This window comes from Coregonus lavaretus (assembly GCF_964263955.1).
Source record: "Coregonus lavaretus genome assembly, contig: HAP1_SCAFFOLD_3065, whole genome shotgun sequence".
Classification (NCBI taxonomy): Eukaryota; Metazoa; Chordata; class Actinopteri; order Salmoniformes; family Salmonidae; genus Coregonus; species Coregonus lavaretus.
The window spans coordinates 43581-69355 of NW_028165619.1; the positions used below are offsets into that span (position 1 = coordinate 43581).

General features: G+C 45.3%; 3 protein-coding genes across 7 annotated transcripts; 1 reads left to right on the top strand and 2 right to left on the bottom strand.

Moving 5' to 3' along the window:
• Positions 1 to 445: 445 nt before the first annotated feature.
• Positions 446 to 11767, top strand: sonb (SON DNA and RNA binding protein b). Of its 3 annotated transcripts, XR_014611303.1 has the most exons (15): positions 446 to 622; positions 1398 to 1465; positions 1620 to 1784; positions 2220 to 3827; positions 3976 to 4385; positions 4564 to 4698; positions 5379 to 5687; positions 6797 to 6907; positions 7018 to 7134; positions 7863 to 8025; positions 9465 to 9555; positions 10217 to 10364; positions 10485 to 10550; positions 10683 to 10798; positions 10919 to 11767. XR_014611303.1 is itself a non-coding variant. In XM_084190827.1 (13 exons), exons 1-13 carry the CDS (start codon positions 540 to 542, stop codon positions 11105 to 11107), a joined length of 3525 nt encoding a protein of 1174 aa, XP_084046953.1. In that variant the 5' UTR covers positions 447 to 539; the 3' UTR covers positions 11108 to 11767. The 3 variants fall into 3 exon arrangements, 1 of the variants encoding a protein (XP_084046953.1); XR_014611304.1 differs by lacking the exon at positions 7863 to 8025; XM_084190827.1 differs by lacking the exons at positions 7863 to 8025; positions 9465 to 9555 and having other exon boundaries at positions 447 to 622.
• A 64-nt stretch (positions 11768 to 11831) lies between these two features.
• Positions 11832 to 15571, bottom strand: LOC311115671 (uncharacterized protein). Of its 3 annotated transcripts, none has more exons than XM_084190829.1 (7): positions 15446 to 15571; positions 15060 to 15135; positions 14332 to 14709; positions 13309 to 14154; positions 12864 to 12971; positions 12688 to 12753; positions 11832 to 12552 (listed from the first exon to the last, which is right to left on the bottom strand). In XM_084190829.1, exons 2-7 carry the CDS (start codon positions 15103 to 15105, stop codon positions 12419 to 12421), a joined length of 1578 nt encoding a protein of 525 aa, XP_084046955.1. In that variant the 5' UTR covers positions 15106 to 15135; positions 15446 to 15571; the 3' UTR covers positions 11832 to 12418. The 3 variants fall into 3 exon arrangements, with proteins under 3 accessions (XP_084046955.1, XP_084046954.1, XP_084046956.1); XM_084190828.1 differs by having other exon boundaries at positions 11835 to 12582; XM_084190830.1 differs by having other exon boundaries at positions 11840 to 12582; positions 13777 to 14154.
• Positions 15572 to 17571: 2000 nt separating this feature from the next.
• On the bottom strand, positions 17572 to 21652 carry donson (DNA replication fork stabilization factor DONSON). Its single transcript, XM_084190824.1, has 8 exons — positions 21143 to 21652; positions 20779 to 20862; positions 20343 to 20543; positions 19949 to 20127; positions 19522 to 19700; positions 18815 to 19236; positions 18456 to 18659; positions 17572 to 18205 (listed from the first exon to the last, which is right to left on the bottom strand). Exons 1-8 carry the CDS (start codon positions 21560 to 21562, stop codon positions 18068 to 18070), a joined length of 1827 nt encoding a protein of 608 aa, XP_084046950.1. The 5' UTR covers positions 21563 to 21652; the 3' UTR covers positions 17572 to 18067.
• Positions 21653 to 25775: the final 4123 nt, after the last annotated feature.

Genomic DNA, 25775 nt, shown 5'->3' on the forward strand with positions numbered 1-25775 from the left:
CATGGTGTGTCTCGTGTTCATTGTGAAATGAAAACAGCTGGAGGTGTGCTCTGCCTGAAGCTGTTTCAATGATGCTTCAGCAACAGGTCCAAAGTCTTCCCCTACTCGAAATTTCCGAATACTGTTTGAATAGTATAATGAAATCAAAAACAAATTAACTGGAACCAACTGATCCAAGCCGTATAATCTTTATCCACGCTTATGAATGAGACACTCCTGTACGGCAGGTAGGCGTAAATAATAAAATAGGCTATCTACTGCCTGCCTATATCAACAAAGACTTCGGGAAAACAATTCGCTTGAGGAAAACTAGAAAAGTGAGATCAATGGATAAACGAAGTGCTTCACTACACCGACAGTTGATGACAGACAGAGGCAAAGACAGTACGCACCCAACCATGAACAACTTTTTCAGTATGTATGTGCGGTGGGTTGCAACCAACGTCCGGTGTTGGTCTGTGCTACTACACATGCGCTGTACGGATGCTGTGGAGAACACATTGGTGGATGTGTCGGTAAATTGAGGGATTACGAAAGACATGGCGGCCAACATCGAGCAAATCTTTCGCGATTTCGTAGTAAATAAGATAAAAGAAATTGAAGATGAGAGTCAAGATATCATGTAAATATGTTTTTATACAGTTTACATTACTGGCATGAATGGTTTGTTCGGACAAATTGAGAAATGTATATTCTTCTGTGCTGGCCTACTAGCTAGCTAACTTGCGTGTCCAGTACAAAGTGTGCTAGGCAGGCAGTTTCTATGGCTACAATGTATTTAGCTAGCTAGCTAAGTAGCTGATTAATAACACAGTAGTCTCATGGGTTGGTTCTTGCAAATATTATGATACTGTGGTTATTGGGTTCAAGCAAACCAGGTAGCTAACGTTAGTTTGTTCGCACTACGCACCTTCCTAGCTAGCTAATCATGCTAAATGCGGATTGCTAACAAGCCAACGTTAGCAGTTTACCAGGACGCGATCTCTTTGCTAGAACTGCCCCAAAACGTTGGTTTGGCAGACTCACAGTGTGCGAAGGCAATACATATAAATTACATATACAAACTTTGGATTATCCGGACTTTCAATTTAGCTAGCTATGTCAAAAACAATGCCGGGGACTTGTAGTTATGCCTTTGAGTTTTCATGTTACACAATCACATTCTAATTTGAGGTTAAATAACTAAAGGTAGCTAGCTAGCCTGTCAGTTGTTATTATGTAGACTACGTTACACATGTAGTATAAATCAAGCTCATGCATACTTAGATATTGGCCTTTAACGTTGTGTCCAGTGTCATGTTGTTAAAAACCAAGACCCCTGCTGATAAGAAAGTTGAAGGACCCTACTGTAAGTTCAAGTACAGGGGTCATCTCATACCTGCATTCTCTCTATTAAGTCTGACAGATGAAGGCCATCCCAATGGTAAAACTGCAGAAAGAGCAGATGGGATCAACAACACACAAGGTCAGTACCACACGGGCTGTATCTCAATAGTCCAAAGTGATATTCTCTCATCTCCTTTCCTTTATTTGCACTGATACTACAGTTGTGATCAGGTGAAAACATCTATTTCAAATGAAATTCTAATGTTAAGTAATGTACTGTATTATTTATGCAGATAAAGATGGCGTAACCAATAAGGAAGAGGGTGATGTCCCACAAAAGAAACACAAGAAACACAAGAAGCACAAGAAGCACAAAAGCAAAAAGAAGAAACGTAAGGAAGAGAAAGAGAGTGACTCAGAATCGGCAGCAGACTCAGATGGAGACCAGGCAAAGACTGGTAAGTAGTCTCACGCTACTACTAAGTATAATACTAAGCATATGCATAATAGCAGTGGTGGACCTTTTCAGTTTGATGTTAATAATCAGCCGACTACTTAAAGGTCCATTATGTAGCTTTGTGCACAACGAAATTCACATTGAAATGTGAGTTCTAGATCTGTCATTCTCATTGAAAGCAAGTCTGATAAGCGGTAGATCCGTTTGTGTCTTTTTACAACGTTTTTGGTTATTGAAAGTATATTTCACAGCAGTTTAGCTAGATGGTACAATGATTCTCTACACTAAATATTGCTTGTTTTGTCACAAACTGAAATTTGGCAAACACATAATTTTAGCAACCAGGTAATGTCGATGTCTACATATTGTGCCTTTAACACTATTGAATCAAATGTCATGATGATTAATTTCTCAAATATTGTCATTAATTCCACAGGGGAAGAGGATGATGGGAGATCCAAGCGGCATAAACGACATTCTGGGAAGAAGAAGAAGAAAAAGCGGAAGAAAGATGGCAAGTCCAACAGCTCATCTGAATCGGAGTCCGAGTCGAAGCCTCAGCCTGGGAACAAGGAGAGCAAACCTCAGGATCTGCCTGATATCATCCCTAAACTAGAGGAGAAGTGTTCTGAAAAGTCCTCCTCCAGACGCTCACGGTCTCGTTCAGGCAAGCGCAGGTCCAGATCCCGGGACAGGAGAGGGAGATCCAGATCGAGGTCCGGTAGAAGAGGTGTCGGACACACACGTTCCAGATCAAGGCACCGGAGGTCCGGGTCGCGTTCTAGAAGGTCCGGGTCCAGGAGAGGCAGGAGAACCCGGTCAAGGTCCCTCGTGATCTTAAAGAAAGACAGACGGTCCAGATCGAGATCCAGAAGGCGATCGAAATCTAAGACGAGATCTCAGTCGAGACGCAGAGAGATGAGTTCAAGATCTCTCTCTCCGTCCAGAAACGACAAATCCAAATCCGGGTCTGCCTCAAGAGACAGCCCATCGGCCGAGAAGGATCCCTCTGCGGCCCTGGCCAAAGATGAGTCTGCTGTGAAAGACGAAAACGTAATGGTTCCAATCGATCCGCCAGCCCTAGCTTCCGAAAGCAGCATTGATGGTGTCGTCAATATGGCCGTCGCCTCTGGAGGAGGGTGGAAGCCGATACCCTTATTAGGGGACAGCAATAAGGGAGAGCCAGCCGTTTCCTCCCAGCACTCAGAATGTCTGACGTCTCCACAGAAGTGCCCTATTCCTCCCGAGGTGCCTTCAGGTGAGCAGCATGAGGCCTCCCCTGACCACCATTCAACGTCAGTCTCTGATCCTAACCACAGCTGCCAGCCAACTGGTGAGCCAGGGGAATCGGATGGACCTGTTACTTCAGAAACCCTGTATGGCTCTGTAGATTCCCTACCCCCCAAAACGGATGCTGATGGAGGGGACAAGGTGACACCTCAGGGTGAAGATGGAGAGCTGGCTGCCTCACCTCAACCTAAATCACAGCCAACATCTGGAGAGGCAGAGACGACAGAGAAGGAAGGAGCGTCTTCGAAGTCCAGGTCTCCTTCAAAGAGGAAAAAGTCCAGGTCAAAGTCTCCTGCTCAGAAGAAACGCTCTGATGCAAAGTCCTCCAAGAAGAGGAGGTCCAGATCCAAGTCTCCAGGGAGGAAGAAGAAATCAAGGTCCTCGTCGCGAAGCCGCAAGAGGAAGTCTAAATCTAGGACGCCGTCTCGGAGGAAGAAGTCTCGTTCAAAGTCTGGGACGAGAAAGAAGAAATCACGATCCAAATCCAGAACGCGGAACAAGCGCTCAAAGTCTAGGTCACCGAAAAGGAAACGGTCCAAGTCACGGTCTCCTGCTCGGAGGTCAAAGCGATCGAGGTCGCGCTCCGGTTCGCGGCGGAGGGGGAGGGGTGCATTCGGCAGCCACCAGCTGAGCCAGAGGGACCGCTGGAAGCGTGAGCCAAGCCACTCCCCAGTCCTCATCCTCCGCAAGAAGAGGTCCCCGGCACGCACCAACCGCGACACCAGCAAAAGCCCGCCACGACTCACAGAGCTGGGTAAGCATGTCACAACATTTTTTGCATGATCAATGTATTTGAGTTGAATAACTTTATTTTCCCTAAGGGTAACTTGAAAAAAACACAGGTGTACAGTAAGTGCAGTCTCAATGCAAGTTTGTGATGTGTTCCTCATCCCTCCTCACAGATAAAGACCAGTTACTGGAGATTGCTAAGGCTAATGCAGCCGCCATGTGTGCCAAGGCCGGGATACCCATCCCAGAGAGCCTACGACCCAAAGCAGTCCTCCAGCTGCCTTTACCCAACCCCATGTCCTTCTCCATGCCCATGAATATGAACATGCCCATGAACATGACTATGAACATGCCTATGAGCATGACCATGAATGCAGCTATGGCTAGCATGACGGCTGCCACAATGACGGCTGCCCTGGCCAGTATGGGATCTATGGCCTCCATGCACCAGATGGCCCCGCTCCCCAGCATCACCAACAAGCCCCCGCCAGGTCCCCCCCAGCCCAACATGGCCACCATCGAGGATGTGAAGAGGAAGGTGGCCAAGCAGGCCAACAGCATCAGCATCAAGGAGTTCACTGACGTAAGTGCTCTTCAATGTCATGACGATGACAATCGTATAATCATATGCTTTGGAGAAGATTTACTAAGCATTTGTCCTGGTGCAAAATGTAGACCTGCACCTTTTTTATAAAAAACACAAATCTTAGACATGAAATGGAAACACTGACCCTCTAGCTGTGGCCTGTGTGTCTTTGTAGAAGTGTAAGAAGATAGTGGAGAGGGGAGGGGAGCTGGCCATCGCTGAGCCCCGTATATCTGACGACGAGGAAGACGGCAAACCGTTTGGACGAGCCGCCCTGAGGGAGGTCAAGGGCATCTCCTTCAGCCTCAATGTAAGAACATGGAACACACACACACACAGCATCAACATGTCTTTCATGAATATACAGTACATTCTGAGCTTAACCATTTGCAAATGTATCGAGGTAGTTTGAACTGATATTTGGTTTTCAGAACATAGTTACTGTTCGAACATAGTTAAAGAGTAGTTACTGTTTAGATACTGTGTGGGACTGAAGAGATGTGCCTAACTGGGTGAATGGTTGAAGTGAACTGCAGTATGCCGTCTGCTGTCTGTTTTGCCCCGGGCTGATGTTAAAAGAGCTGTTCCTATTGCTGCCACATTATATTTTACAACATAACATACTGTTTTTCCCATTGGGCCAACATAGGCAATGGGCAGATGGGCAAAGCAGACAGCAAGCCTCCTTGGGCCCAGAACTAAACCAGGTAGATTTATACTCTTGCGCACTTTCCCACAAACTTCCACCCCAAGGAGACCTCAGTCATGTGAGTGAAGTTTGCCGGTTGAAGTGCACTGGAGATAAATCTACCTGATTGAGACTGGGCCCAATAACTGCTATGATAACAAGCCATTCCTCTTCAACCATTCCCCTTGTTGAAACACACCTTTTTGTCTTTTTATATTTTTTCCTCCCCATTTTTTTAACAGTAACCCCCCCCCCCACCCCTCCTACTCCTGTGCTGCCCCTCCTCCCTCCTCCTCTCTCAGAACGCGTCCGTGCGTCCATCGCCGGCGTTGGCGGTTCGGAGCGAGGCGGCGTTCGCCAAGGAGTTCCCCGTGTCATCGGGCTCCCAGCACAGGAAGAAGGAGGGCGACGGGGGAGGGGCTTACGGAGAGTGGGTGACCGTCGACAAGAAGGCGGAAAAGGCCAAAGCGGCGGCGGCGACCAAGGCCTTGGCAACGGCTGCCAAGGAAACTTCGCCTGGGGATGCGCCTTTGTCTGCGGTGTCCGTGGCAACGGAGGAGCCGGCGATCGTCAAGGAGAGTGATAGTGTGTTCCCGGAGCCTCCGCTACAGGTGGGACACGGCGGGGAAGGAGAGGACGGGGGAGGAGGAGGAGAGGGGGAGGATGGGATAAGGTGACACTAAGAGAGATGAAGGGGTTTTAGGAGAGTCGTCGTGAAAGAGGGAGGATGGAGAGAGAAACGGAGTTGAATAAAGATATTCTGCATTTCAAAATCATACGCTTTGAAAATATATATGATTATTTTTGTATTTTAGTTTTAACCCAGTGTTTTACCACATTTAGTGGTTTGGATCAGGGGTTTCCGAAGTGGTGGGTCACTGCTGATTCCTATTGGGACGTAGTTTGAGACCAGGTTCTCTGGTTCCACACCGTAGCTAGAAACATTGGTATGGTTGATTTGAAGGTAGAAAAGTCCAGAAGCCTTAGGTGCGGTGACATACCCAGTAGGAGAAAAAGATTTGGGAACCACTGGTTTAGATGGGATGGTGAGTTTAGTTGTAATGCCATACCAGTGCTCCTCATATAAATAATTATAAATAATAAATAAATAAATAAATCTGATCTGACCCTATAGCAGCATTGACTGTGTTTAGCTGGAATAGCTGTTTCGGAGGTCGGCATGTAAAACACTGACCCTCCTCCCCCACCAATTCCAAATTGAATGTACAATCAAGGGCATTATTTGACCTCTCAAATCTCAGAGTAATGCCAATGAATAACCTGACCCCCAGGGGATGACAAGTGGTTTATAATTGAGTTATCGATCAGTCATCAATCATCAGATGGGCGGATCAATGAGAAATCGGCTGACGTCATCCGTGACCTCGCTGTTAATTTGTGCTTATTTTGTATTTGATGCAACTGTTATTAAACAAATCTGGCTGAAAATCCGCAGGTTGCGTTTTATTTTTTTGGGGGGGGTACAACTGTACTAATACTGACAACTCAAAAAAATACAAATACTGACAACTACGTAGATGTATGTAGTTATATATAACAACTGATCTAGGTCTCATGGGATAAGTCTAGATTAGTTTTATTGTATTAGTTTTATCTGCTGTTCACTGGTGTATGTGTGTGCAGTATTGTGTTTTTGCATGTATGTGTGTGAATGACTGGTGTGTGTGTGTGGTGCTGACTTTTGTGTCTCCCCCTCTAGCCTGTAGACATCACCCAGGCAGTTGGTGAGAGGATGAAGGCCCAGAAGCGTCTGGCGGAGAACCCGTACGACGTCAGCGCCATCTGCATGCTCAGCCGTGCTCAGGAACAGGTAAACAACAACAAGCATTCGTATAAGCATAATGTACACACACACACTCCTATCTTTTCACCTCCTGTCTCTCACACACACACACACTAACCCTTCCTCTCTGTTGGAAGGTGGATGCGTGGGCCCAGTCCAACACCATCCCTGGTCTGTTTACAGGTTCTACTGGAGCCACGGTGCTCAGCTCAGAGGAGCTGTCCAACAGCGGACCACAGGCCTGGATCAAAAAGGTACCATCCACTGTCTTACCTGCTCCACACACACTCCCCTCACCCCAAACATACCACCCCACTACCCTACAGGTGTCTGCATCGCCCCATGCCCACTGGTGTACCCACTTCACAAGCCTTACACTCCTCAGCCTGCTCCCAAATCAAATAACTGGATGACTGTGCGCATAGAGCCAGAGCTATATACTGTATTTAGTTAGACAAATGTTCTGTTGACGTAGAACAGACTGGGTTAGAATGGAATAGTTCCACTGTTACTCAGTGGAATCCAGGTCCGATGTAACAGCCCCGAAACGTGGGGTCCACTGTTACTATGGCAACCCGTGTCAGCGCTAACGCACGTAGCTTTCTTCCTGTTTACCGATGTCTGGATGTGTGTGTGTGTGTGGGTGAGCATCTGTTGTCTGTATTGTTTGTTTGTGTGTGTGTGTGTTTCTGTCTGCGTCAGAAAAAGATCCCCTGACGTTAAAGGAAGCCTGTTGTTTATGTTGACTCACCCTAATATTTGCACTGCAGTCTGTTACAGTGGTAACATGATGCACCCAGTCTTTAATCTTTATCTTTAATCTGACATACAGAGATATCACCAAATACCCTGAAACTAAAATCACCCCCCACCCCTCCCCCGCAACACACACACACCCTCACTAATTACATTTCCTGTGAAGTGGGTACACCATGTTAAGGGTAGCGATGCAGATTCCTTACATGTGACATTCTTACCAAAGCAGGTGCAAATGCAGTACTGACACCCGGCTACTAGTGGTGCGCTGGTCTGACACCCGGCCACTAGTGGCGCTCTGGTCTGTCCGCTAAATAGTCCCCCTCGGAGTCGGAATAGGGACTCGGAGAATGAGGGAGGGAGGGGAGGAAGGAAGAGGAGAGCTGGAAGTAAGTCTGCAGACCCCAGACCCCCCCTTGTCCTCTAGCACCCCAGGGCAGGGCAGAGATTATGGGTCCATCTCAATAGTCTAAAGAAGTTTCCTCGTCTCTTTCCTTGGATTCACACTGATCTCAGAACACTGGAAAGGGGAAAGCACTATTCTTTCACCTATCCTGCCTTTTTAAGATCAGTGCAGATGTTAGTGGGGACATTAGGTGAGGACGTCACTTTAGACTATTCAGATGCACCCTAAGATAGCATGACTGTAGAGACTATAGTAACCTGTCTCCCTAAAGCTGTATCTCCCTATCACTCCCCACACCCAGAATGTCATCAGGCCCAGAGATAACCATAGTCATTTGTCCTCTGTCTGTGGACCCCCCTGAACCCTTCTACGTGCCCTATGGTTTTTCTATAGTGAGCTGTTTGAAGCCAGTGTGTGTAACTGTACCCCAAGCCTCCCTGAGCTCTGTAAACACACACAGAGGCAGGGGGCTACTGTACTGTTTTAATACACACTCTGGGAGCTAAATTAAACATCCTGAGGAATCTCTCTCTCAGGTTAGGTTACACATTGTCACATAATTTTGCTGTAGAGAGAGTGATGGATCTGCTGAGTTCAGTCTTCATTTAACACGACACGTCCTTCACATGCTTGTCACAGGTCACAGATGCTATGGGCATATGCTATGGACATGTTCAGAGACATGATATAGGGATGAGAGGGCATTGATCATACTAATGTTACAGTAACATGCATTTGCTAGCATTACAGCACGCTAGCATTACAGCAGCTAGCATTGACTTACAGCAAGCTAGCATTACAGCAGCTAACATTGATTTACAGCACGCTAGCATTACAGCAGCTAACATTGATTTACAGCACACTAGCATAAGCACCATGATGTTTGTGTGGATATTGGGTGCCCCTAGCAACCAGTCCTGGTGCATCCCATTACCCAGTAGATGAGTGGGGTCTAGTTTTAGACCAGTCAGTGGTCTCCAACCCTAGTCCAGGCTATGCAGGATTTTGTTCCATCCCAGCACAGTCATATAGGTTAGTGCTGGGCTGTAACAAAAACCTGCACACTTTAGCTCCAGGACCACAATTGGAGACCACTGCCTGAGGGAGATCTCTGCTCTGAGGGACCTAGGCTAGTTACAGGTGTCCATGGACATGCCTGTGCTCTTTCCCTTGCCCTGGGGGAGGCTGCGATCAGAAGTTGCTCATAGGCACAGATCTAGGATCAGCTTCCCTTCTGCAAATCCTAACTCCAAACTGACCTGAGATCAGTGTCTAGGGGCAACTTCCTCCCAGTCCTTGGGGAAGACCGAGGAAGGGGGTCGAAAAGAGGGGTCTGGATTGGAGCAGAGGGAGAGAGAGGTGTGGGTTCACAGGGGTGACCTGTGAACTTTCACCTCTCTGTGTATTGGACACTCGTTTCAGGGTCAGTCCTTGTAGCTGTCCTTGTTGCCATGGCCACAGTCAGGCCCCCTCTCATTTCCTGTCTGACGCTGGGCCGGTGATGGGGGGCTAGGTACGTACACCACACAGCGCCTTACTGTACATCTTGTGTAACCAGTGTGTGTGTGTGTCAGAGAGAGTGAGAAAGTGAGAGAAAAAGTATGTGTGTGTGAGAGAGCGACAGAAAGAAATGGTGTCAAGGTACAGCCCCCTCTTATTTATGTGGTATAATGTGTGAAGAAATTAGCTTCTCGGCTGTGTCTTGAGTTTCACCAGAGTATTTATTTGATTTATACTTTTAGTTGATTTCATCTGTACTCTTTTAATGTGTTTAGATGTTTCTCTAGAAATGTTCTCTCAGAAACGTAAGAATTTCACAGTGCTCAAAGCTGCCACCACAGATAGTTAATTCTAGTGTTTTACGTAGGTGTAGTTAATTCTAGTGTTTTATGTAGGTGTAGAGGTTACTACAGACAGTAACACAATCACCAATAACTGTTATTCAGAGGCATGTGAGAGTTGTTCTGAAGGTAGTCTCTAACTCATGTCTGACTGTGACAGTGGTGTGAGTGAGTGGATTAGGTGGTTGAGAGATGTTTTCACGGTGGAAACTAATTATCTGCTTTCGCCTCTCTGCCTCTTTCTCTCTTCTCTTCCTCCTCACTCCATGGTTCTCTCTTCTGTTGTTCTCCCTCTCTTCTCTCCTCTCTCCCTCTCGCTCTCTCTCTCTGTAGGACCAGTTCTTGCGAGCAGCCCCGGTGTCGGGAGGAGTAGGGGAGTTCCTCATGAGGAAGATGGGATGGCGGACGGGGGAGGGGCTAGGGCGACACCGCGAGGGCACTGTCGAGCCAATCATCATCGACTTCAAGACTGACCGCAAAGGTGAAATTCAGTACAAACCATTACGGAGACCCATCCTTTACGCCAAAGCATTATGCATCATAATATTATGCCACAAGGCTATTAATGATGATTAATAATGTGTGTATAATCTGACCGTAGGTCTGGTGGCTGAAGGAGAGAAGACTCAGAAGTCGGGCGGTATGGTTGTGATGAAGGATCTACTGGGTGAGTACACCACACACACAGGATTTTAACTCAGTCTCACTCAATTGACCAATATTGCATTTTATTTGCTATAGAATCAATCAATTAGAATTGTATTGATTTAATGAATGTGTTAACCATCTGCTCCCCCAGGTAAGCACCCAGTGTCTGCTCTGATGGAGATGTGTAACAAGAAGAAGTGGATTCCTCCAGAGTTTGTTATGGTGACCCACAGTGGCCCAGACCACCGCAAGAACTTCCTTTTCAAGGTGTGGATACTTGCTGTCAGCCTATGGGTTTGTTTATTAGTTTATGAATGACTTTGTCAGATGGTTTGCGTTATATAACCTCCTCCTCTCTCTCTCTCTCTCTCTCTCTCTGTATCCCAGGTGGTGGTGAATGGTCAAGACTTCCAGCCCGCGTCAGCCAGTCCCAATAAGAAGCATGCCAAAGCCATGGCTGCTACGGTGGCTCTGCAGGCCATGGGAGAAGTGGCAGGGGACACAGGGCTTTATACAGGGCCTGTGTTCACCACTGCTACCACTGGACCACTGTTCTCCTCCGCCTCCAATGTGTAACACACACACTGGAGAAAAAACGACTTGAGCCGCAGACCCTTCTGGTTGACATGGACATATAGAATTTGAATTCACCCACCAGGGAATGATGATTTGAATCTGTTCTATCAAGTCTTATTCAATGTTTTGAGCCCACACTCAACAAGCATTCAGACCGTATCTGCTGCCTAATGGTCAACACTAGGAGATAGTGCTAATCTGGAAGCGAAAGAAACTTACTGATATTTTAAAACGGTTCCGTAACAGTTTTTTATCCTACTTTGAATGTTTATCTTATGTGTTGAAGCTCAAATGACGTTTTCAAGAAGCTGTTCATAGTGTTAATGCATTTGGGAGAATTTTTAAAACTCCACCATTCTCATGACCAAATCATCAATATCATCAAATGTTACCCATTGGAACATTCATTTTAAAGCTGTCAAGAAAGTGATTCACTTGATAGTTGTCTAATTTTGGACAGATTAATTTACTACTGTCTAGGTTGAGCTTTCTCAGTCCGCTTTTGTTGGTAGTGTTATTTACAAGGCCTGTATAAAAACAAATGTAAAGTGTTAGCTGAAAGCGAAGAGATGTGGGTAACAGTATGAGTTATGGTCTGAAATACCAAAATAAAGATTTTAGTTTGTTTTATCTGATTCATTAAATGATACAATCCTTTGACTATGTGCGTGAAGTACATTTTCTCTCATTTTGTTGTTTATACAGACAAGAAAGTGTCTTCCATTTTTATTTGCCACGCACTCAACACACATTTATCGTACATCCAATACTGTGTTTTCAAACGGTGCAGTTCAGTATTTGAAGACTGTCTCCCCACCCGTGTCATCATTCCAGCACTTGTAGCAATAAACATATTTCCTGGTGCAGGGAGCGATATTAATAGGAATACTATATATGGATACAGCATAGAAGGGTTCATCTGAAGCCTTGAGTCCAATCCCACATTCCAATACACAACCTTCAATGCGTTCAACAGACGTAGCAGTTCAGACATCATCAAACGATCTCAGACCTCTCACTGGCAGCTCAAATGAGGAGTGATTGATCCAGCATCGCAGAGGACATTAATGCATAGTGGCTGTAGCTGTAACGTGGCAAAGATCATTTAGCATATTCACATATATACACTTTAAAAAGTTACTAGTCCTGAATTCATTATCAATTGATGTAATTGATTGGCCACGAGTCACCTGATAGACCCAGGTCTGAATCAGTCTGATTAAAAAATAAACTGTTTTTCAGCCCTCCAGAACCATAATTGAATGACCTTGCCCCTAACCCTTGGGTCTACCCTCTCTTCCTGATGTGGGTCTAGGACGGGATCTTGTTGAGAGCCAGCAGAGGGATGAAGATCAGAGCTGTAACCAGCAGAACCCCGGCGATCATCCCGATACGCACCAGTGGAAGAGTCTTCACCCAAACTGCTAACACATCTTCTTGATCCTCTGGGTAAGGAGGAGGGGAGGAGGAGAGGACTGAGGAGAGAGAGAGAGAGTGAATAGGAGGGCACAGTATTCAACATTGACTACTTCAAACATTCATCTACAGTACTTCCAAAACGTTTAGAACATGCCACTCACTGAAGGTTGGGTCAGGTGATGATGGCGTCATCTCTGTCTGCACTAATATTGGCTCAGATGATGTCACTGTAATGATGTAATGAAATGTTACCAGTATGTCCCAGCATTAACGAAAACAGTAATAATAAGCATTGGGGAAAAAATAGCTTTCAAACTTTGCAACACCTAGACAGTACCTTGCATATCCTCCTTATCTTGGGTCACCAAAGTGAAGAACGTTATTGGGTTCTCGCTGGCACCACTAGTCTCAGTAAAGTCTGAGCTACTGGTGACATTCTCTGTTCCTGTGTTACAAAAGGGAAAACACTGAGCACAAATTAAAGCACAAACTCAATGTGTCAGATGATCAGTCAGCCTGTGTAGGCCTACTGGGTAAGTTATATAGGTCAGCCTGTGTAGGCCTACCGGGTAAGTTATATAGGTCAGCCTGTGTAGGCCTACCGGTTAAGTTATATAGGTCAGCCTGTGTAGGCCTACCGGGTAAGTTATATAGGTCAGCCTGTGTAGGCCTACCGGGTAAGTTATATAGGTCAGCCTGTGTAGGCCTACCGGTTAAGTTATATAGGTCAGCCTGTGTAGGCCTACCGGGTAAGTTATATAGGTCAGCCTGTGTAGGCCTACCTGTTAAGTTATATAGGTCAGCCTGTGTAGGCCTACCTGTTAAGTTATATAGGTCAGCCTGTGTAGGCCTACCGGGTAAGTTATATAGGTCAGCCTGTGTAGGCCTACCGGGTAAGTTATATAGGTCAGCCTGTGTAGGCCTACCGGTTAAGTTATATAGGTCAGCCTGTGTAGGCCTACCGGGTAAGTTATATAGGTCAGCCTGTGTAGGCCTACCGGGTAAGTTATATAGGTCAGCCTGTGTAGGCCTACCGGGTAAGTTATATAGGTCAGCCTGTGTAGGCCTACCTGTTAAGTTATATAGGTCAGCCTGTGTAGGCCTACCTGTTAAGTTATATAGGTCAGCCTGTGTAGGCCTACCGGTTAAGTTATATAGGTCAGCCTGTGTAGGCCTACCTGTTAAGTTATATAGGTCAGCCTGTGTAGGCCTACCGGTTAAGTTATATAGGTCAGCCTGTGTAGGCCTACCTGTTAAGTTATATAGGTCAGTGTATGGATCTAGGATGGTCAGAGAGACAGCCTCTGGTATCCCGCTCTTGGGGTCCTCGAAGCCCCTGGACTTGTAGAAGCAGCGATAGACTCCCTGGTCCTTGAGCTCCGTCTTGTAGATAAACAAGGACAGGTCACCGTTCTCCAGCAGGTTGTTGGGTGGGAGAGAGAGACGGAGGTCTTCTTCCTTAGGTCCCTTGTCGTCTGGGCCAGGGTTAAGGGTCAGGATCTCCACATCGTCCTTCTGCCATTGGACGTAGATCTGGCTGGTGAGCTGGGTCTTGGGGATGACGCCATAGCAGGGCAGAGTGACCGGGCCTCCCTTGAACAGCGTGATAGACCGTGGAGGGTCGGGCTCTGAGAGAGAGAAGGGATGGAGAGTAGTAGAAAAGAGTGAGGGGTGAGAGAGGATGTGATAAGCATAAATGAAGCTAATCAAACATTCCAAATAGTACACCCAAAATGGCCGCTGGTCGACTCCATCATCCACAGAATGCGGCTCTGAATGGGAATCCTGATAACAGACAGACTTACCCTGAACCTTGAGCCAGACCGTAGAGATGGTCTTGCGGCCCTGCCAGATACACTCGTACATTTCCTCATCGCTCAGCACTGTCTCCTGGATGGTCATTGAGAAGTCTCCATCTCTCATCCTCTCTGCTGGGGGGAATTCCACCCGGGAGGAGAACCCCAGCGTCGTTTTGACCTCCGCCCCCTTGACCCTGTCGTCCCAGCTGGCCTCGCCAAGGATGTTCCCAACCTCCATAAAGGCCACCTCCTGCCCCATGGCCTCCCAGCGGACCTCCCCCTCATCATCCTGGCCCAGGTAGGAGGAAAAGTTACAGGGGAGGGTGACATTGTCCCCGTACCCCACCTTCAGCTCATACACTGGGGTGAAGGTGGGCACAGACACTGGGGGAATGGATGGATGGACAGATGGAGAATGAAGGGGGAGAACAGTATGTGTGAGAGGGATGATGGATGGAAAAAAGTGATGGAGAGAGAGAAGGAGAAAGGGATGAATAGATGATTAGTCAGAAAGAAAGGCAGACATGAGACAGGCAGAAGACCTAAATGTACATGCTACAGATCAATTTCTGTGTCCAAGACCTTTGGATGATGATGATAGATCGAGCAGAGGTATAGCAGAGATCTCTAGTTTTAAACAAAGATCGACCCACGCCTTTGGAAAGTTTAGAATAATTATTGATGAGTTTTAAATTATTGAGAAAGTAGTAGCCTAGTGATCTCAAGAAACTCACCAGCTTGGACTGAAGTCAAAATCGCCAAGAAGCCTAAAAAAATCATCTTGCAAGATGTCTAGCCCTTGGTCACCTGCTGTAAAAAATAAATACAAAAATAAAATAATAAAATATAGTCTAAACAAACAATTTTATTGAATAAATCAGGAAAGAAACAATTAAGTTATTAGAAGGGCATTATGTCTGGTAAAAAGTGTTACAAATATTTTCGAAATGTAGCCTAAATCCCACTCATAGCCAATCAATAAATCGATACGATAATCCGTTCAGGGTCTGGTGGATGTCGTTGATCTCACGAGCCTAAAAAGAAAAAGTCCACTTGACCGTCTCCATTATCAACTTTGGCAACAGAACAAATCACCGTGAAGGGTGCTCGGTGTTCTTACCGAATAACTGGTTATCAAGGCGAGATAAACAACGAACCGTCAGAAACGGATCTGCGCACGGGTTGGACTTCTGCCATTGGCAAGGGGATGTCCTCTTTTTTAACCGTGAGAAGCAGATGTCTATGTCAGGACTCACATTAGCGCTGCTTTAAATGACTATTAATCCATCCACCCTATAGAGCCCTAGAGTGGGGGTGTCATAATACCCATAAAACCTAGCGGTCAAACAGGGAAATGATTCCAATCGTTTTTCCACCATTCATTTTTCTCATAGGGGAGTTTAGAAACACTTAAAATAAGGGCTGTGTTTCGTGTAGGCTTACCCTGGCCTGACGTAAAATATGCGCAAACTGTTAAGACTGGGAAGCATATGGTAAGCTTAACACTAAAACTGAAAGAGAATAATATAAAAATAGAAATGTTTTTGTAAAACAAACTAAATAAAAACTAGTAAAGTGGATCTGAAAACTGAGACTAAAAACGAATATAAAAACACAAAATTATAATAACCTTGACAGGCTCACACATCGAGATCTGATTGTAGATTTGGATCACTAGATAGTCAAGACTGAATGTAGGATTATAATAACATAAATTGCTAGTATCCAGTCCAGTGTTTGGTTATAAACCCCCTCTATCAATCCTGTTAATTTGGCCATCCGGCGCATAAAGGTAGCCAATTTGCATCTGTCTATATTGATGCTCCTCTTTACTCATCAACATGCAGCTATGCAGATCAGTGGGCTCAAACGTTTGCAGAACATTCTTATAGAAACATACTATGTACACTGAACAAAAATATAAACGCAACATGTAAAGCCCACTGTAATGTCCCATGTTAAACTGAAATTAAATATCCCAGAAATGATCCATAAGCACGAAAAGCTTCTTTTTTTTTCTCTCATTTTGTGCACAAATTTGTTTACATCTCTATTAGTGAGCATTTCTCCTTTGCCAAGATAATCCATCCACCTGACAGGTGTGTCATATCAAGAAGCTGATTAAACAGCATGACCATTACACAGGTGCACCTTGTGCTGGGGACAATAAAAGGCCACTCTAAAATGTGCAGTTTTGTAACAACACAATGCCACAGATGTCTCAAGTTGAAGGAGCGTGCAATTGGCATGCTGACTGCAGGAATGTCCACCAGAGCGGTTTGCTGATGTCAAAGTTCTGAACAGAGTGCCCCATGGTGGCGGTGGGGTTATGGTATGGGCAGGCATAAACTACGGACAACGAACACAATTCCACACAGATACCGTGACAAGATCCTGAGGCCCATTGTCGTGCCATTCATCAGCCGCCATCACCTCATGTTTCAGCACGATAATGCACGTCCCCATGTCGATCTGCACACAATTCCTGGAAGCTGAAAATGTCCCAGTTCTTCCATGGTCTGCATACTCACCAGTCATGTCACTCTTTGAGCATATTTGGGATGCTCTGATCGACGTGTACGACAGCGTGTTCCAGTTCCCACCAATATCCAGCAACTTCGCACAGCATCTGAAGAGGAGTGGGACAACATTCCACAGGCCACAATCAACGGCCTGATCAACTCTACGCGAAGGAGATGTGTCACGCTGCATGAGGCAAATGGTGGTCACAGATAGATTGGTTTTCTGATCCACGCCCCTACCTTTAAGGTATCTGTGACCAACAGATGCATATCTGTATTCCCAGTCATGTGAAATCCATAGATTAGGGCCTAATGAATGTATTTAAATTGACTGATTTCCTTATATGAACTGTAACTCAGTAAAATGGTAGACATTGTTGCGTTCATATTTTTGCTCAGTATAGAATAGACATGCTCCTGCCTCTGTCATGTAGAAGGGACCATGTCAGCTCTATACAATCCATTTCTATCTGCAGCTTTCAGAACGTTGTGCTCTCCTGGATGCAGCCCAATTCGGCTTCCCGTTAACGGAACATGAAACTAACTGGGGGCAAGTCAGTACAGAGTGTCTCTGCTGCCAAGACACCACACTGTGACTGACTATTCTCCTCAAGAGCAAATCAACGCAGAGGGGAAAAAATAAGGAAATCAAAACCTTAAGGTTCAGACTTTGACATCAAGTATATAACAGTCAGGGGGGGAAAATAAGTCAAGCAGAAAAATAATGTGACAAACATGAATTTAATCCAATAAAATGTCACCATTAATGTAAAACAATTATGTTGAAATAAAAGCACTTAAAAACAGACGAAAAAATAAAATAAGAAAGGGCAGGGCCTAAAACCACCAACAAGTCTGCTTTAGCCAAATCCATCTCATTATGGCAAATCATCAAGAACTCAATTTCCCATTAGTCATTGGGTTGTAGTCCAGGGACCAGGGGGTTAGTAAAACTACAATTGCCAGCATACCCAGAGGTTCTGGACAGTCTATTCCGACATATATGGACAGTAAATATATGGCAGTGTAGGAATGGTACGGTCCACTACAGGCATGTTGGCCCTTGGTTGTGTCCCAAATGGTACCCTATTTCTAATATAGTGCACTACTTTATAGGGCGCTGGTCAAAAGTATTTAACTATAAAGGGAAAAGGGTAGAATTTGGGATGCAGCCTAGCAGTTCTCTCTGGGCAGTCTGATAGAGGCAGGGTGAGTTGCTCTCAGGACATCCATGTGTAGGAGTAGTTGTTCAAGTGGAGCTGTCTGAGGGAAGACTTTCCCAAGGTAGAGGGCTCCTGGAGCTGCTGGATGGTGCTGGGATGAAGACCACATCCATCCAGCTTTACAGCCTGCTCAGCCTGGGAGAGGCAGGGAGGAAGAGAGGGGGAAGGAAGAGAGAGAGAGAGAGATACAAACAAGTACAAAGGATATTCAGTTATTTTTTATTACAAATTTAACTTTGAATTGCGGAGATCAAATGATGAGGCTTTTATACCAGTCCGTTACATTAGTGTCGTGACTTGGATAACAGTTGAGCTTTGTGTGTGTCACCTGTGTTCTAGCGGTGTGTGTGTTCAGTATGGCGGTGGGTTCGTGTGTGTGACTGACCTTTTCCCTGGTGGTGGTGTGTGTGTTGAGGACAGCGGTGGGTTCGTGGGTGTAGAGTGCGGTGCTGAAGCCTCCTCTTTGAGCGGGCCGGAGCAGGCGGGTCAGGGCGTGGAGAGAGTGAGGCATTATGGGTCCCGTCACCTCTAGACTGCACACGTCCTGGTACCCAGCACGCACCTGGGTCTTCACGTTCACACTACGCGCCTGACAAACACAAGAGAGAGGGGGAGAGAGACCATCACAATTAGACAAGGCAACATGCTGTTAAATTCTTGTTTTTGTTATTTCTATTCATAATAATTGAACATTGAAATGTGGGAGGTAAGGCTCCTAATATGGCTGCAGTGTGTGTGTCTCACCTTGAGTGAGTGTAGCGTAGCTCCTCTGAAGGCTGTAGGGGCCAGTAGGGTGGGGGGCAGGCCTGCCTGTGATCCAGACCCCGCCACCAGACTCTTACAGTTGATGAGGAAGTTGATGAGAGTGAAGGTGTGCGTTCCCGACACACACACTACCGACTCTGGCTTGTGGTCTAAACACACCGAGGTGCGCTCTTTGTGCAGTTTGATGGAGATGTTGTCTGGTTTCTTGATCTTATCCTGCACTCCCATCTCCGTCAGCCAGGAAAATCCACCATCATCATCTTCATCATCATAGTCTTCCTTGTCACTGGCTTCACACTGTGTCTCCTTCTCCTCTCTGTCTGTCTCCTGGCTGTGTCCGGTTGATCCCTGCTCCTTGCTCTTCCTCTTTTCTTCCAGTAGGGGGAGTGTGAACTCAATACCTACAAGCACAGGTATTTCACCGAAAAGGTTTCACTATCAAGATTAGAATAACCATATATTAATGTTTAATCAACTTTTACATTATATATTGTTGAGTGACTTCTTGTATTTATACTAAAATGTTTATTCTATTAGATTTATTGTTTACTTTGTAATTTTCTTATTGTTGTCACATTATCGAGAGGGAACCTAAAGGTCAGCGTTTCATTGGACTGTTTACACAATGTGTATCCTGTGCATATGACATAATAAACTTGAAGGATATACTGTATCTATTATCTCACCGTCAGCCTTCATGGCCTCTCTGAGCCCCCTGGTGGTTGGGGTGAGTAGTGCAGTGATGCTGCTGTTCCCTGCCAGTCCTGAGGCTCTGAACAGAGCAGTGAACTGGTAGGAACACACATAGAAATACGAACACAGTCTGGCCTTCAATAGACTGTACAGGGAGGACAGACTCAGTGACCTGGGAGGGAGAGGGAGGGAGGGAGGGATGGAGAGGGGAGCGAGAGGGGGGTGAGAAAGAGGGGGGTGAGAGGAGGGAGAGTGAGAGAGAGAAGGGGGGAGGGAGAGAGAGAGGGGGGGAGTGAGAGGAGGGGGGGGGAGGGAGGAGGGAGAGAGAGAAAGGAGTTGAATTTAAGATCATTTAAAGCTATTGAAATAATACCTGCACACACAGTCACACACACACTCCCCCCTCTGATGCCCACTCACCATTCGCTCATGAGGCTCTGTTGAAGTGCCATGTCCTGGGCCCAGGGGACGTTCTTGCCAGTGAAGCTCCTCTCTGCTCCTATCCGGGGGAACAGAGAGAGCCAGGACAGGGACGGGTGCTGCCAGAACTGCAGACACTGCTGGAACCCACATCGTAGCTCAGCAGATGACCGAGGGTCCTGGAGGAACACAGAGAAGAGTGTGTGTGTGAGAGAGAGAGAGAGAGAGAGTGAGAGTGAGAGTGAGAGTGAGAGAGAGAGAGAGAGAGAGAGAGAGAGAGAGAGAGAGAGAGAGAGAGAGAGTATGTGTTGCTAGTAAAGCTCCTCGGGTACTAGTACTCCTGTGCCTTGGTTGCCATTGGTGTGTGTTTGTGTGTAACATGTATAAACAGTACCTGTATACTCTGTGGTATAGTAGTGTATTGTCCTCTACAGTGCTGGGTGAGACCCTGGGCCTCCTCTGTAGCTCTGGGCTGTTCAGCCCAGGAGAAGGGGAGCGGGGAGGTGAAGAGGAGACGCGTCTTCAGGCTCCAGTCTGCAGGGTACTCCACACACACAGGGGGCGCTATGGAGGTTACTGCACCAGCCTGGGGACTCTGACACACGCACAAGATAAAATGTTGACTCACAAAAGCCCAAATCAACCCCTAGTCTGTAGCCATGAATAGTTGAATGCGATGGAATAAAAGCCTCCACAGCCGTTCTATAATGTAGATAGCTATAATTTTAATAGGCTTTTGGTAGCTCTCCAAGAATGGAGTTGGAGATTCCTGAAAGGGGGGGGGGCATGTCTATAAGGATTAAGAGAATAGAGAACTGAATAGAACTCACCTTCAGTATGGATGTTCTCTCCTCCTGGAACAAGTCCTCATCTTCTTCAAACAGTGAGTCGTCTTCAGACAGAGAAGTTGGTTTCTATTGTTAGAGAGAAAGGGGGGAAAGATCAGAACAAAACAGCGGTGTGAAATCACCATAAGGTGTGATGCTTTGACAGATAAAGCAATTTGACAACTGTGTACAGTAGCTGGCTAACACTGCATTTAGCTAACTAACGTTACCTCTTTCATGTGTCAGTTGGCTAGCTACTGTAGTTTGCTGGAAAATAGGTACAGTAGCAAGCTGCTAGCGTTAGGTACAGTAGCAAGCTAGATTTTACAACAACAATAATAACGTTGTTATAAACAATCTATAATACCTTGCTGGGCACGCCTTTGCTTAGTTCTTCTGCCTGGAGAAGTCGTTCGCTGAATGGCAGCGTTCTTGTTGTTGACTTCTCTCCCTCCGCTCCTGCAGAGCAGTCCGGCTTCACAGAATCCGAAGAGTCGGCGTCGTCATCAGTGTAAATAAAGACTTTCTTCTTCGCTGGGCTGCTGAAGGTGTTCTCGATGCTAGCAAATGGGTTTCTCCGCTTCACTCCCCGTCCAGAGCGACCCTGGCCGAACAGGGGTCCTGGAGAGAATGGTCGAACGGCGGATATAGAGGCACCTTCACTCGGGCTTGATATGGAGCCTCGGCCACCAGAACTGACACCCTCGCTGCGGGCTCTCTTCCTCCGCATTCGCAGGATTTCAGCTGGTCTTTTGAAACTGGGTGAGTAACCAGCTTGTTGTGACATTTTGTAAGGATAATGGGAAAAAAGTTTGGTCCGAAAAAAACAAGAAAGCCGTTTAAAATAGATGAGTGAGGCCGATACGCCTCCGTGTTGTTGTTCCTTGAATTTACTTCGACACAAAACAAATTTAGCGCGGGACGTGCGTGGAACGTCAGAGTCCCGCTAAAATGTCAGGGGAGGAGTTTTGAGTTACGCCAGAGCGTCAAACAAAAAGCCAGATTCTTTGGCGCCATCTTCTGGCTTGAATTACAACTGCAAGACCAATTTTGCAATCGCATAAAGCCACTGATTCTCTAAATCTGCCGGGATAACAAATCAATATAATTTATGTTTCTTCAGACATTAAAGTTATATCCTATATACTTTTATGCTTCATGAATTATTACAAAATATATATCCATATAATGTGTATGTAATTTTCAATACATGTATTCATTTCTTGATTTTATAATCTGCATTATGTCCGAGCAACAATCAGCGGTCCCCCGAGCCCCTCTCTCCCTCTTGTCAAAGTGATTAATAGTATTATGTTAATTGTTGTTAGCGATCGTTTCTCAGCGTTTATCATTTATCACTGTTGGTGATCAATCACATTCATAGCTGAACCGAACCCAATGAAACTGTCCGCCAGTGATTCTAACGGTTTTCAGGGATTAGCGAATTTGTCAATCGATTATTTGGGCTGTCATTTGGGTGGAAAGAGTCCTTTTGCCGTCTCAAATGTGTCCCAAGGTTAGTAGGAGTAATTGATTGTTTTGGGCCTTGAACATCAACACACAGACATCAACATATGTTAGTTTCGGTGTTCTGTCCTGTCCTGCCATGACTAACAGCAAAGCTAAAATGTTCAGGTTATTCCTTGTGATTGAGTCTGTCATGCTCATAGGATAGTTGAATACGTTTCCCACGTTCCCGATGGCGGTGGGTGTTCCCCTGTTCCCCTCAACGGTTCCTCTGGCATGTAGGCTACGCCTATTGGATAATTAGCCCTCTATCAACATGGACTATAATAAGGCGGGTGTAAGGGTTTAGGGCACCTGTAATTGTATATTCACTGACCTGGACATGTGCGAGCATCAACAAACAAACCAGGGGTGTAATCATTAGTCTAAACCAGGGGTGTCAAACTCATTTTAGCTCAGGGGCCACATGGAGGAAAATCTATTCCCAAGTGGGCCGGACCGGAAAAATCATGGTATATATAACTTAAAAACAACAACTTCAGATTGTTTTCTTTGTTTTAATACGATCAACATACAACATAAAGCTGGAGCCTGAGGACAGTGTGTCCAAAATAGTACAAGCACAACATCACTATTAATCATAAAACACGTCAAGTTTATTTGAAAATTCTAAAGAAAAAGAACACACAAACACACAATGCCTCAGTGATTAACATAACTATTTCACAGATCACAGAACTATATCAGGGTGTCATTTCTCAGGCAGAAATGTAGATAAAAATAATGAAATCCTGTTCCCCAAACAAGTGCAAGAACCACAGAGTCAAGAATAGGTTAAATATACAAATAAAATAAAATCAATTAAAAACAATAGCACATCAACATAAAAACATATAAACATAAAGCTGGAGCCTGAGGACAGTGTCCAAAAGCACAACATCACTATTAATCATAAAACACCTCAAGTTATTTGAAAGTTCTGAGGACAAAGAACACACAAACACACAATGCCTCAGTGATTAACAGAACTGTTTCACAGATCACAGAACTATATCAGGGTGTCATTTCTCAGGCAGAAATGTAGATAAAAATAATGAAATCCTGTTCCCCAAACAAGTGCAAGAACCACAGAGTCAAGAATAGGTTAAATATACAAATAAAATAAAATCAATTAAAAACAATCGCACATCAACATAAAAACATATAAACATAAAGCTGGAGCCTGAGGACAGTGTCCAAAAGCACAACATCACTATTAATCATAAAACACCTCAAGTTATTTGAAAGTTCTGAGGACAAAGAACACACAAACACACAATGCCTCAGTGATTCACAGAAGTATATCACAGATCACAGAACTATATCAGGGTGTCATTTCTCAGGCAGAAATGTAGATAAAAATAATGAAATCCTGTTCCCCAAACAAGTGCAAGAACCACAGAGTCAAGAATAGGTTAAATATACAAATAAAATAAAATAAATTAAAAACAATAGCACATCAACATAAAAACATCTAAACATAAATCTGAAAGCGTTGCTCAAACTCCCGTAACAGTCCCGTTATTTTATCTTTGAACCGCTTCATGTCTGCCACATGTTGGGTCGCGCACACATTTTTCAGACAGGGGAAGTGAGCTGCATCACCACCGGCAAGTTGCGTCTCCCACAATGACAGCTTCAACTTGAAAGAATGTATGCTGTCATAATACTGCGTGACAACTTTGTTGCGCCCTTGCAGCTGTTTGTTCAAGTTATTCAGGTGCTCTGTAACATCCACCATAAATGCAAGGTCCTGCATCCATTCTGTGGAATGAAATTATAACACTGGTTTGCCCTTTTCTTCCATGAACTGTTCAATTTCTTCTCGTAAATCAAAGAAACGCCTCAGCACAGCACCTCGGCTTAACCATCTTACCTCAGTGTGGTATGGCAGGCCATAGATGTGGTCTTTCTCTCTGAGAAGGCTGTCAAACTGACGGTGATTCAGGCTTCTGGATCGGATGAAATTAACAGTTTGGATGACCACCTTCATGACGTTATCCATCTTTAATGACTTGCAACACAAAGCCTCCTGGTGCAAAATACAGTGAAAAATCAAAAAATCACGTCCTCCATTTGCAGATTGCACTTTCTCTCTGAACTTTGTCACAACGCCTGCTTTTTTCCCGATCATTGAGGGCGCACCATCTGTAGCCAGGCTGACAGCGCGGGACCAGTCCACTCCGACCCTGTCCAGCGCGCCGACGAGTGCGGTAAAAATATCAGCTGCTGTCGTTGTATCTGTCATCGGCACCAACTCCACGAACTCCTCAGTGACGGTCAATGTGTCATCAACTCCGCGGATGAAAATGGCCAGTTGTGCAACATCTGTAATGTCCGTGCTTTCATCAATTGCAACCGAAAACGCAATAAATGACTTTACTTTTTGCTTCAACTGGCTGTCCAAATCCACTGAAAGATCGGAAATCCTGTCTGCAACTGTGTTTCTTGTCAGGCTGATATTTGCAAAAGCCTGCCGCTTTTCAGGGCACACAATCTCCGCTGCCTTCATCATGCATGTTTTTACAAATTCACCCTCACTAAATGGTTTTGAAGCCACTGCGATTTCATTAGCAATGAGGTAGCTAGCTTTCACTGCAGCGTCACTGATGTCTCGGCTGTGAGTAAACACAGACTGCTGTTTCTTCAGACCCGCCAACAGTTCATTCACCTTCTCTCATCTCCGCTGTCCTTGAAAGTTGTCATATTTGTCGGCATGAAGACTCACATAGTGGCGACGAAGATTATATTCTTTCAGCACTGCAACATGCTCTGAACACACCAAACATACAGCTTTCCCATTAAATTCCGTGAATAAATAGGATGACCATTTTTCTTGGAACACTCTGCACTCTGCGTCCACTTTTCTCTTTTTTGACAGAGACATATTGGGGCAATGAGGGTGCCAAAGCACATAATGTTAAAAGTAGAAGCCGTAATAAATATCGCGGAAAAACAAAGTAGCTCATTGGCTGCACGTGCTTGACCTACTTGCTCTGCCCCGGTATAAACAGTTTGCTTGCTTAACACAATTGCTATTGCGCCATCCAGTGGACGCAATTGGAACAGCAGTTTATTTTATTGAAAAATTGCAGCGCATTTTTATACTTTACACATTTTTTTTTTTTTTATCATCTCGCGGGCCGGATTAAACCCGTTTGCGGGCCTGATCCGGCCCGCGGGCCGGACGTTTGACACCCCTGGTCTAAACAGTTGCAAAACATTAGCAAATTTCGTTCCGTTGCTTCTGTTTAATAAACGGTTTGCAACAAAATCGGCGGATTGAATACACCCCTGGTGAAACTTCAAACAAAGCAACGGAAAGTATGTGTCCCTGATGACAAAGTTGCTACTACAATTTAATCATCGATCTACACTTCCTGTTTCTCATACGACCACCACAAAGTCTGTGGGCCTTGTAACACGGACAGAAACCGTTAGGAGACGCTATTCACAACGGTTTCTCTTTGAATGTTGATTTTTGATAAGATTCC

Excerpts from the sequence above, each read along its gene's own strand:
- sonb (XM_084190827.1), top strand. The coding sequence starts at position 540 with ATGGCGGCCAACATCGAGCAAATCTTTCGCGATTTCGTAGTAAATAAG. Across the intron at positions 1,466-1,619 it reads TGGGATCAACAACACACAAG|ATAAAGATGGCGTAACCAAT; the intron begins GTCAGTACCACA and ends TTATTTATGCAG. Across the intron at positions 7,135-10,216 it reads CACAGGCCTGGATCAAAAAG|GACCAGTTCTTGCGAGCAGC; the intron begins GTACCATCCACT and ends CTCTCTCTGTAG.
- LOC311115671 (XM_084190828.1), bottom strand. The coding sequence starts at position 15,105 with ATGATTTTTTTAGGCTTCTTGGCGATTTTGACTTCAGTCCAAGCTG. Across the intron at positions 12,754-12,863 it reads AGATAAGGAGGATATGCAAG|TGACATCATCTGAGCCAATA; the intron begins GTACTGTCTAGG and ends ACATCATTACAG. Across the intron at positions 12,583-12,687 it reads ATCACCTGACCCAACCTTCA|TCCTCTCCTCCTCCCCTCCT; the intron begins GTGAGTGGCATG and ends CTCTCTCCTCAG.
- donson (XM_084190824.1), bottom strand. The coding sequence starts at position 21,562 with ATGTCACAACAAGCTGGTTACTCACCCAGTTTCAAAAGACCAGCTGAA. Across the intron at positions 20,863-21,142 it reads GCAAAGGCGTGCCCAGCAAG|AAACCAACTTCTCTGTCTGA; the intron begins GTATTATAGATT and ends CTCTAACAATAG. Across the intron at positions 20,128-20,342 it reads CTATACCACAGAGTATACAG|GACCCTCGGTCATCTGCTGA; the intron begins GTACTGTTTATA and ends GTGTTCCTCCAG.